Here is a 12713-nt window from a genome sequence, read left to right as displayed (position 1 = left end):
CAATGCATGTATAGAGACTTTGAATTTAAGAGAGCTAGAACTATCAGGTCCGAAGTTTACTTGGGCAAAATCAGCGGAACACCCAACTTTCGAAAGACTTGATAGGATCCTGGTTAGCACTGAATGGGAACAGAAATTTCCATTGTCAACGGTCGAGGCCTTAACTAGAGAAATTTCAGATCATACTCCACTTTTGTTGGATACAAATCAAGCGTCTCACAGAGGGAACACACCACTTTTCAAATTTGAATTAGGGTGGCTCGCTAGAGATGGTTTTTTTATTTGATAACAAATGTGTGGAAAGCTGAAAACAGAGGCACATCACCATTACAGAGATGGCAAAACAAGACCAGAACAGTCCACAGATATCTGCGTGGATGGGCGAAAAACCAAGTAGGACAAAACAAAAAAGAAAAGAAAAGTTTCCTCCTCCAACAGTTGGATATTTTAGATAGAAAAGTTGAATCCACTCTGTTGTCACCACAAGAGTTGGAACACAAATGTGTTTTGTCTGTGGAGCTTTCTGGGTTGCTTAGAGAAGAGGAACTTTACTGGTTGTAGAAATCTAAAGCTACCAGACTTTTGCAAGGGGACGCCAACACGAGATATTTTCAGCTTGTAGCTAATGGTAGACATCGTGAAACTAGGATCTTTCAGCTAGAACAAGATGAGGGGACTATTGTAGGTCACAATAATCTTAAAACATATATCACAGAATAGTACAAAAACCTTTTCGGAGAGCTAGAGCAGAATGACTTTTCTCTAAACGAGGACACTAGGGAGGACATTCCTCAGGTCTCTCAAATAGAAAATAAATTTCTCTGTGACAAGTTCTCCGAAAAGGAAATTAGAGATGCGGTGTTCCAAATGGAACACAATAAGGCACCTGGTCCGGATGGATTCCCAGCGGAGTTCTACCAATTTTTGGGAAACTATTAAGGCTGACCTGATTTAGCTGTCTGTAGAATTCCATAGGGGCGAGTTGCCTTTACACAGTTTGAACTTTGGTGAGATTACCTATTACCCAAAAAGTAGGATGCAATCAAAGTGCAACAATAAAAGCCGATATGTCTTTTAAATGTTAGCTCCAAAATTTTAACAAAAGTACTCACGAATAGACTATCTAGTGTAGCTCAAAAAATAATAAGACCATCTCAAACAGCTTTCATTTCAGGACGATACATCCTGGAGGGAGTGATGATTCTACATGAAACAGTTCATGAAATGCATAAGAAAAAAAAAGGGGTTATCTTAAAACTTGATTTTGAAAAAGCATATGACAAGGTGAAATGGCCGTTTCTTCAATAAGTGTTGTGAAAGAAAGGCTTTTCAATGAAATGTTGTGCTTGGATTAATCAAGTGATAACCAAAAGTTCGGTAGCGATAAAAGTAAACGATGATGTTGGACACTAGACACTACTTCCAAACGAGAAAAGGAGTTAGGCAAGGGGATCCTCTATCTCCCATACTCTCTAATATTGTTGTTGACATGCTGGCAATATTAATTGAGAGAGCCAAAGAAAACCAGTAGTTCAAGGGAGTAGTCCCGCATTTAATTGATGATGGTCTTTCTATTTTGCAATATGCAGATGACACAATTCTCTTTATGGAACATAACCTTGAACAGACAAAAAACCTTAAGCTTTTACTATGTGCTTTGGAACAACTGTCTAGCCTCAAGATTAAATTTCATAAAAGCAAATTATTCTGCTTTGGGGAGGCCCATGCTATCCAAATGGAATATGAACAAATCTTTGGCTGCAGCCAAGGTATGTTTCCGTTTCGATACCTAGAAATACCCATGCATTATAGAAGACTTCAAAATTCAGATTGGAAGGGAGTAGTGAAAGATTCCGAAAAAGGTTAAGCGGATGGAAAGGGAAGTTGCTTTCTGCTTGTGGAAAGCTAGTTCATATTAACTCTGTGCTTAGCAGCTTACCGTTGTTTATGTTTTCGTTCTTTGAAGTTCCTCGTGAGGTTCTAAAAAAGCTAGATTTCTATAGATCTAGGTTTTTTTGGCAAAGTAACGAACATAAAAAAGTATAGGCTGACAAGATGGAGTGTCCTCTGCTGCTCAAAAGATCAAGGGGGTTTGGGAATCTTAAATCTAGATGCACAAAATAAATGTTTGCTAAGCAAATGGCTTTTCAAGCTAATAAATGAACAAGGGGTGTGGCAAAACTCTACTTAGGAGGAAATACCTTCGGTTCAAATCTCTTACTCAGGTTGAACACTTTCCTGGAGATTCACATTTTTTGTCGGGTCTCATGAGTGTTAAATCTGAGTTCCTAAGATGGGGCAAATTTAAGTTGGGTAATGGGTCTCAGATCAGATTCTGGGAAGACTCTTGGCTCGATAATGAACCTCTTAAAAATCAATACCCGACCCTGTGTAACATTGTTAGGAAAAAAATCTGCGTTAGTCACCCATGTTCTAAGCCCGACTCCACTAAATGTCTCTTTTCGTAGATCTCTAGTGGCTAACAACTTAGCTCATGTGGCACCAACTGGTGGCTAGAGTAATAGATATTCAGCTACAAGATCAAAGTGACACTTTTGTGTGGTCTCTGCATCAAAATGAGTTTTTTTTTTCAGTGCGATCTATGTATAGGGCAATAATACCACATAATCATATTATCTGGAAACTAAAATTGCCTCTTAAGATTAAGATTTTTATGTGGTACTTGATTAAAGGGGTTACTATAATTTAGCTAGACGGCGATGGAAAGGGAGTTTAAAATGTTTTTACTGTAATCTTAATGAAACAATACAACACCTTTTTTGATTGCCACAACGCTAAATTCTTATGGAGACTGATAAGTGTTGTTTTTAATTTGCCTATGCCGTCAAATGTGAACCATATGTTCACTCACTGGTTAAATGGGCTGAGGAGACAACGTAAATATCAGGCCTTAGTGGCAGCATGTCCAATCTTATGGGCGATCTGGCTAACTCGAAATGACATTACTTTTAACTGTGCGCGAGTTTCTTCGTCTCTGCAGGTGCTGTTTAGAGGAACATATTGAATCCGATTTTGGGCGCTGCTGCAAAAAGAAGAGGAAAGGCCACTGATGTTAGAGGGGTGTCGCGCACTTGAGTGTTCTGCCATGAAAATCTTCGTTTCGAATGGATGGCCTTTCATTAATCGAATTGTTTATGTCTAAGCACTTTTTAGTCTTTTTTTCTGCTACTCTGTTTTGTTTCGCTCGGACGCTTATTGCAGTGTGGTTTGTGTTTTTGAATAGCTATATGTATCAATCGATATAGAAGCTGGAATATGTTTAAGATATTCCCAATTCTAAAAAAATCTAAATGTATTTATACCTTATCTAAATCAGCTCACATTTGAATAGCATGTGTTGTAAAAATATTCTTCAAATTACAAATAAACATATATGCGAAGAGATGACAACCAAGACTGCGAAGAGAATCCGTGCTGGCCAATGATTTATGTGGCATTGTGCCACCGTATAAACTGGAACTTGGGGTGTAGTGCGCGGGCACAGACGTGGGGATCCGGAGAAGCCGAGAAGGCACGATGAATCCGCAGTAAACTTTTATATAATCTTATTTGTAGATATAATATAATTGCAGTAATATAATAGCATCTATATTTATTTATTTTAAATTGATTGCACCTATATTATTTATGGTGTCACACAATGTGATATTGTGTCAATGGATGGCCAAGCTCCAACAATTTACACGGTGATTGGTGTCATAGGAGAGGACATTGCGCAATAATATCCATAAAATCACCGTAGCCATATGATGTCTCCTCTAACAGTAATAATATTTTATTTGGATTCAAATGCTAATGGGTGAAAGTGCTAATAGGTGGGGCTAAAATTTAGCAAAAGTATTAGTGCTAATGGACGCTAAAATTTAGCAGTCAACTTTAGCCCATCCAAACAGCCCCTCCGGATAACCATAAAGTCCGAAACAATCACCTTCATTGCTTATTACTGTTGGAGGAGACACACGATTGCTTTCAATCCGGTCATGTGTTGTGACGCCATTAGTTAGGCTGAGGGCCCGATTCCACTCTGCGGTGAAGTGAATCTTCCTCACCCTTGTCATTTGTCTGTCTACAGCATGCAGCACTACTGCACCGAGATTGAAGCATGGTAGGGTGGCCGGTCTTGCAGCACTCAAGTTGCAATTCCTCCTTATTTCTAGGCTGCACTTTCTGTAAAAGCAGGTGTTTTTAAATAACCACGCGAATAAAAGACTTTGAAAGGCTCTGAAAAGTGGTAAATGGTAAGAATGAATTACATACCACTTTCTATCTGTACAGAGAATACCTTTATTTGCTTTTTTTTTGCCAAACTTACTAGTTTTTAGAACGCAATTATTACTCGATACATATAGTCAGTAGCTGACGTGAAAGGAGAAAGGAATTGACATCGCACCACCAACTAGCTCCAACAAGGCATAATAAACGTGAATACACGCATGCATGCCGACTGTAAACTTGTCACGAGAGTAACAATGGCCTCCTAGCTCGGAGTCGGAGAAGGCCGAGTGTGCCGGTGCTGCTCCTGTCCGGTGTGCTGCAGAACCTAGCTAGCTAGCGCTCTATCTCAGGGTTCCTGATTTCTGCAGGTCGATCGCTATTATATTGGTGTAGAATAAACTGCTACACCAAAATGTCGAGCTGTCCCGGAATTCAAGAGATGACATGTTTTTCTTCGGCGGGTAAGGGATTTTGCTATCTTTTAGTGGCACGTAATAAGATGTCGCCTCTTGTTTTCCTATAGCATAAAATATTATTATTTTATGGGTGGAGGTTTATATTTGTTAACAATACAATTAATTAGATATCTCAAACTATTTCATATTAATTATTCATCCCCTCGCTCCTGGCACATCAATATAGTGCGCATATAGAGGTAATAATAACAACAAAGGTCATAGGTTTATCTGCAAAAAAGTTGAACGACGACTTTCTATTTTCTAAATGATAAGATTAGTAAGCTCCAGCCTGACGCCCCCAGCATCCCCGAGCTCATATTCAGCCAGCAGCAGCCACACAAAGGTCAGAAGCTCCCCTCCTCTGGCCAGCTGCGCCGCATGCATCTCTGGCCGGGACTTGGCAGCCACGTAGATGATGATCCCTGTCCAGACATCTCTGATCTCCTCCAGTTTTCGCACATCTACCCGGGGAACCCTCCCTGCATCAATTTCCTCCTGCAAGATCGGCCGAGACCGTTCCAGCGTAGCTACCGTGTTGGCACTGACAGGCAGCAGCGAAGGGTGGTTCACCAGGAGGTACATCGTGTAGCGGGAGAGTGCCCGGCACAACTCCACCAAGTGTTTTGCCTCCGGCTCTGAACACTCACTCAGAGCTACCTCCGTCAGAAAATGAACCACACAAATTGTGGAACTGAAGTCCCTGGTGTAAGCATCTGATACAAACTGCCACCAAGAGGTGTAGCAGCCATCTGCACCTGCTGCTGGAGCTGCTTCGCGCATGAGGTCACGATCTTTTAGCCAAATCTGCGGAATCTGGATGATGCCATTGATATCTGCATGCTCGTCAGACAAACGAGCAACCCCCTGGAGGAGACAATCCATCACATTATCCGCCTTAACGTACTCGGTGTCGAACAACTTGCTGCTCACCCAGAATACTTTCTCCTTTTCAAGACCAACCAGCGTCCCCAACTTCGTGACCATGGTTCTCACCAGTTGACTGAAGGACCTAGGGGTGTCTTGGCCTTCCTCCAACCAGCCACACAAGTTGCATTGTCCCACTACGTTTGACCACAATGGCCTTTTCTCCGGCCATCCAATGGAAAAAAGAAACCAGGAGAATCGGGCAAGTTTGTCTTGTTTTCGAGCTTGTTGTAACCATGCCAAAGTCCATGGCGACGTCAAGAAAATGAACACCGCGCAAGCTTCTAGGAAGAAGCTGCCGGCAAACAGTGAATAGGTTACTACAACGTCAGCTCTTCTGTAACTTTGTCTGGCTCCTGCAAGGAAAAGCGTTAAAGCAACAACAAGACACATCTGAGAGATACCCCGAAGTAAAATACCACTCTTTGTTCTAAGCACATGAGCCTTGGTGTAGAGATCATCATACATCATGCCAAGCTGGACCTCCAACACCTTGAGCAGTTTCTTGGGTTGCATTGGTCCATGCTGCCTCATGTACCTCTCACCAGGGCGTGCAGAGAAGATGTGAAACACATCTACCATTGACAGCAGACTAGTGCACACAGCATCGCAGTAGCTACTACCATCCGCATGAATCGCTTCGGGCAACCGGTGTTTGTAGTGATTTCCAGTAGAGCTTTTGAGACTTTCAAAGCTCCCACTCTTGAGTGACAATATCCTTTCTCCATACTTGATAATTCCGGCGATGAACAAAGTGATACCTGAAACTAGAAGCTCCATGCTCTGCCGGTTGCTCATCGACTTCCAGAAAACGTATATAGCAAGGGCAACCTGCACCACCAGATTCAACAAATGCCTCAACCACAAGCTGTTGTCCTCCATGGCAAAAGCAGTAATAGTGTCCTGCCCACCAAGATGTATTATGAGAAAGGGTGCCCAAAAAAAGGCTAGTGGGTGGGTTCCTCTTAGTGTGTCACATCCAGGAGTGACCCCCTCATGTCTTGAGAGGTAGCCAAGGGCATAAACTGCCACCATATCTGCTCCCAAATAAGCTATCCAAATGGACAACCGCAGGAACTTGTTGCTGCCATGCCGTCGAAGGCCACCAGTAAAGAAGAGAAATATCTGTAGCCCAAAACTTAGGAGCACTAGCAGATGAATTTCCCAGGGCAAAATCTGTTTGCTTAGATTCTCCATTGTGCATTTGATTTCCTGTCTTGGACCACCTTGGTTACAAGGATGCATATACATTAGAGTGGCTTTTCTAAAAAAAAAGAGAGCAAAACTTCATTGTACATGTTCATAGTTTAAAATAGGTACCTTTTTACCTCCATATATATACATGGAGCAATGGATAAACCGATTACTTGATTTGTTTATTTTGTAAACTATACTATAAATTTTAATTTGAAGTGTCTCTATAAGCACCCGAGCCAATCCTATGAGAAGAAGTAACACAAGAATCTTTATTTAAACTAAGAATCTTTAAAAGACGAAAGCTGACTCTGGAATCGGGCGGTTCTCAGGCCCTCGTTGATCCACGTCACCCGTTACCCTCTGAGCCGTTTGATCTAGCACTCCAGCGACATCAACCGTTTGATTGGGTCGACGCACGCCTCGCGCCCGTTAACCCGTGAACCAGAAAGCTCGCGACGCTCGGCCCCAGCCGCTGCCCGCTGCCTGGCCAAGCTTCCGTGCTCCGCCGGAGCTGCTGCGGCATCCCCGCTCGGTGGAGGAACAGCGGCCCCTGCGCCGATGGGGAAGCGGCGGCACCGCCCCGCCCGCGCCGCTATCGTTTGCAGCTTCGCAGACGCCCTTTCCCTGCAGCCGCCTGCTGTGCTCGCGTGGGGACGCAATGGCCAGGAGCGGTAGCGTCCCGTGGCCACCAGGCAACGGGGGAGCGGCGGCGGCCAGCGGCAAGTCACCCCTGCACCAATAGGAAGAAACAACGGGGCCAAATTGCCTGCCTGTGCTCCTTGCTCAGTTCCGCTCACGGCTCATCTCATCCTCTCCCTTTTCCCAATTTCTTCTTCCTCTGCTCCTACACAGAAGATGGCCACCTCCTCGATCTCGGACAATCCACCACCATTGCTCAATTGGCTCGACGGTGAGCACCTCCACACCCACCTCTACCTCTCCCAAGCCGAGGCCCTCCCTTTCCCTTCCGGTGCCAAGCTCCCCATGAGCTCCAGAGCCGCATCCATGGCCGCCTGTTGCCCTCCCCCCCCCCGTCCTTTTTGTGCCCTAATCTTTGACAAGAACCCCGCAAATGGGTTGCCCTCACTCTCTTTTACCTCCCCAATCCTTCGGATTTTGAAGTGGTAGCCAGAAACTCTACCCACAACAAAGCTCAGTGTCAGTAGCCCAGTCATGGCGGCTAAAGCAGAGAAAGACACGAGCAGCTGTGTTGTGCTCTGTTTCTTCTATATTCCATCCGTTTCCCACTTTCTACCTCTCTCTGTAAATTCCAAGTGGGCCCAAAATGAACAGTCTCAGCTAAAGTTATGTTCTCATGTTGGATTACTCTTTATTTTTGTATGTATGACAGTATGAGTTCGAAATTTCTAAACATCATAAATGCAAAACTGATAGGTTTGCTCAATTCCCTTAGAAGCTCCAGATATTGCGAATTTGATTTAATGTGCATTGAACGCAAGCTGCCTGGCAAGGGGGAGTTTTTAGGGCAGTAGTTATACTACAGGAAAGTATTAGACTTCAACACATATTTCATCTTGAGTTATAAAAGAAAAAAATAATTCCAATCTGCAATTATCTTTACCACTCTTACTTTAGCTATTAGCCTTTATCTTGACTTTGTATAATTCGTGAAGTAGATTTGGGAGATTGAAGAATATCTACTGGGTTTATGTTTCAAACTGTCAAGGAGAATCCCAAATTTTTTACTCTCTGGTTATGGTTATTAAACAGAAGTGGCTAAGACAACAATATTTCGAAACATCTTATTTGTGTTTTGCTCTGATTGTTGCAGTTTAGTCTTGGTTACATTTGTACAGTTGAACCTATAGGACTAACGACACAAACTGCACTATTTTAATATGAAGTGTACCGTGTACGCAGCAGCTGTGAAGCACCAGACTGAAGAGCAACGTCGTCGCTCTAGCCAACTCCGCATAGGGCGTGGGCGCGCGGCAAAGCCGCGCCTGGTGTTTCTAGTAATATAACGTATAGAAAACCCAAACGATTACAGCTACATTAATAGTATATATCAATTATTCAGATTCAGGAATAATAACAATTTCAGAATTCATAAGTTCCATTGCTTCTAGTAGAATATAATTGCAAACTAAACAAACTTACAATAGGCAACACTTTGAGACAAGTATATATCAGTGCAACTCCATGCTAAGCCCTTTCACCCCATATGGATCGGGCCCAAGCTTGCATACCACCCATTATTGTGCTTTTGTCATGTGTGACATGAAAATGTGGCGTCATCTAACTAAAAATCATGCCGGTCTAGTTCCATCCGAGAAGGACCAAGTACTCAGTTACTAAACTTGTAACTAAAATGTGAGTAGAGTAATGCAAATAGTACCTTACTCCGAGGATAAGCAGATACACAGAGGAAGATATTCCAATTAAGCAACAAGAGCTCCAAAGACACCACTTGCCCACCACATGAAGAAGCAATCCCAGGACCACAGATATATAAGGAGGCACCTTGCTTTTTCCCCCTTAAAAAGAAATGAATAAACATGGGCCCCGCCTCCTGTAACCTTAAGGTCCACTAATCATACTTTCTGGTAAACTAATCAAGTGCATGTATATGCTGGCACCAGCTGTTGATGATCCTCATACCATGAGAGGTAACCATCTTTTTAGTAAACTAATCAAGTGCATGTATGCTGGTGACAGCTGTTGATTCTCATACCAAGAAAGGTAATAGTTGGTGAGTTAAAATATCGGGTGGGCATGATTTTGTATATATTAAATGGGATCGTGACTAGATCCAAACAACTCGATTTCTCGGAGGGCTAGGGTGATGCAAGGAGTTTATACTGGTTCTGATCCCGGATGAGGGTAACCAGCCAAGAAACTAGTGCTAAACTTTAGCATCTATTAGCAATTATGCTTTTGCTAAAGTTTTTAATCTTGACTAAAGTTTAGCCTACATCTGTCATTAGCACTCATGTTTGAATGGGCTGGTGCTAAACTTTAGCACTTTCGACATTAGAACTTTGGACATTAGCACTTGAATCCAAACAGCTCGAGGATGCTTTTGCTATGTCTGCCACGCACTGCTGAAAATTTTTGATACATGAGCATTATATATGGCTGCATCATATATATGACTGGAAGCAATTGGATATCTGGCATCAGGGCCGTCTCTAAAATTTTAAGGGCCCTTAGGTAAGCAAGAAGATAAGAGCCTATTAAAGTAATTTTTAGTACTAAAATTACAGTATATAACAATATATAGTACGAAATAATAAAAATTACTTTGCAATATATGTGCAGCTCATAAAACATAACATTAGTGTAACAAAAACTAAAAAAATAACCATTATGATTACCTTAAATAAAAATATAAAGCTTCAATGCCTTGTAAAAAAACCGCCTTTGGGCATTTTTTTGATGCAAAATCTTCAAGAATTGTATCAAGATTAATATCGTCCAACATATCCTTCTCAATACTACACATAGCTAAGCCATTTTTCTTCTAACATAGTTGATCTTAAAAAATTTTAATAGTTTCAATTTGGAGAAAACTTTTTTCAGCTGAAGCTATTGTCACTCGAATAATTAAGACAATCCAATATGCAATGGAGACATTCGGATAGCAATATGCACTTAAACAAACTGAAGAATCTCAGATGCTGACATTAATTTTTCTGGCAAAGATACTTGCAACAGTTTTAGTTCAAAGAAAAAAATCATCCAAATCAATATTAGAGTTGTTGTCTTAAGAAAATTTATCTGAATAGAAAATTACATGTACTAATTACCTATATGGTCTTGGCCCCCCAAGTTCCATGGACCCCCGGCGGTCGGCCCTCCCCCGGCCCTGTCTGGCATGCTACGGTGGGAGTAACTATGGGTAGCAAATATAGCAACGATTTTTAAATTAGTAGACCAGAAAAAGGTTATTAAGTCATAAAATTGAGTCGCTCAAAAGAAACAAAGTGGCCGTTAAAGACCGACGGCAAAGCCCAGTCAACACGCTACGTAACCAGCCATGGGCGTGGGACGAACAGTACGCTAGACTACTAGAGCTTAGACAAGCTAGAGTTAGAAACTTCACCCTTGTCTTCACGTGAGCAACGTGTCTGAGAATTCCATGCCTAGCTATATCGTCCAGATGCCTATGGACACACTTAATGGACGATTAGTAGAGCCACCGTTACAAAGAACAAATTTTATTTTCTCAATGGAAAATTAGACCTAAACAAAACCAAACTTTCTCAGGCGGCTGCGGGCATCCTAGGGTTTAGGGGCCAACCGGGAGGGGGGGGGGGGGGGGGGGGCTACAACCAGGGCTTAAGGCCCAATATGATACAAGGCCGACTCGACCCAAACTAGTGACACAACACCTTATCGTGTATGGTCATAGAGAATGATCCACGAAGCTTCTGGAACTAGTATCAGAATCAAAAGAAACGTCTCATCGTCAGATTTCCAACGCATCCAAGAGTGCCTCATTTGGATGCCGTACGAGGGAGATATCACCGTTTTAGTGCAGCACTGTCGGTTGAATCCGAACCGAACTCGCGATCTAAGTTGGCGACGACTTGTAACTAGGTTATGAGCCCAGCTCGTGTGTGTCCAGCGTGGTGATATCCTCATCAACTTTAGCACTTTGGACATTAGTACTTGGATCCAAATAGCCCCAAAGATGCTTTTGCTATCATTGATGAAATTTTTTGACACATGAGCAGTATATATGGCTGCATCATATGACTAGAAGCAATCGGATATTTGGCATGCTACAGTGGGAGTAACTATGGGTAGCAAATGTAGCAGCAATTTTTAAATTATTAGACCAGAAGAAAGGTTATTAAGTCATAAAGTTGAGTCAGTCTAAGAAACAAAGTGGCCGGTAAAGTTGAGCCTAACCGACGGCCAAAGCCCAGTCAACACGCTACGTAACCAGCCATGAGTGGGACGAACAGTACAGTAGACTACTAGAGCTTAGACAAGCTAGGGTTAGAAACTTCACCCTTAATTGTGTTCACGTGCGTAACGTGGCTGAGAGAATTCCATGCCTAGCTATATCGTCCAGATGCCCATGCACACACACTTAATGGACGATTAGTCGCCTAGCCAACTAGCACCTCCGTTTTTTTTTTTTGAGCATCAGCCATAGCACCTCCGTTTGCGCGGTTCCCATGACTGGATATGGGTGATAGTGGCCGGGATTAGTCAACGCATAGTTATTGGATTAGCATGAAACCAAAACAGCTTCTCATAATTCCTACTTTATTTGAAAGCTCCCTTCACTTCCATTCCGTAGGAACACGCGCTATGATGGCAGATTATTAGCGGTTTTGTACTCACAAAAGTAATAAGACCATCTCAAACAGGCTTTCATTCCAGGACGGCACATCCTGGAGGGAGTGTCATTCTACATGAAACAATTCATGAAATGCATAAGAAAAAGAAAAATGGGGTTATCTTAAAACTTGATTTTGAAAAAGCATATGACAAGGTGAAATGACCGTTTCTTCAACAAGTGTTGCGAATGAAAGGCTTTTCAATGAAATGGTGTGCTTGGATTAATCAAGTGATAACCAAAAGTTCGGTAGCCATAAAGGTAACGATGATGTTAGGCACTACTTCAAAACGAGAAAAGGAGTTAGGCAAGGAGATCCTTTTTCTCACATACTCTTTAATATTGTTGTTGACATGCTGGCAATATTAATTGAGAGAGCCAAAGAAAACCAGCAGTTCAAGGGAGTAGTCCCGCATTTAATTGATGATGGTCTTTCTATTTTGCAATATGCAGATGACACAATTCTCTTTATGGAACATAATCTCGAAGAGGCAAAAAACCTCAAGCTTTTACTATGTGCTTTTGAACAACTGTCTGGTCTCAAGATTAATTTTCATAAAAGCAAATTATTCTGCTTTGGGGAG

The 12713-nt window shown here is 42.2% G+C and overlaps 1 protein-coding gene across 1 annotated transcript; it reads right to left on the bottom strand.

Annotated features, from left to right (window-relative positions):
* Nucleotides 1-4815: 4815 nt before the first annotated feature.
* LOC120686347 lies at nucleotides 4816-6842 on the bottom strand. The gene has a single exon (XM_039968545.1). The coding sequence runs from the start codon at nucleotides 6813-6815 to the stop codon at nucleotides 4956-4958; it is 1860 nt and encodes a 619-aa protein (XP_039824479.1). The 5' UTR covers nucleotides 6816-6842; the 3' UTR covers nucleotides 4816-4955.
* Between the last annotated feature and the right edge of the window lie 5871 nt (nucleotides 6843-12713).

Source organism: Panicum virgatum, chromosome 8N, assembly GCF_016808335.1.
Source record: "Panicum virgatum strain AP13 chromosome 8N, P.virgatum_v5, whole genome shotgun sequence".
In the NCBI taxonomy this organism is placed as follows: domain Eukaryota; kingdom Viridiplantae; phylum Streptophyta; class Magnoliopsida; order Poales; family Poaceae; genus Panicum; species Panicum virgatum.
The sequence above is the reverse complement of the archived record's forward strand: the minus strand, read 5'-3'. Positions and strand labels throughout refer to the sequence as shown.

What these genes read in the sequence shown, in the direction of transcription:
- LOC120686347 (XM_039968545.1), bottom strand. Translation starts at nt 6,815, where the DNA reads ATGGAGAATCTAAGCAAACAGATTTTGCCCTGGGAAATTCATCTGCTA.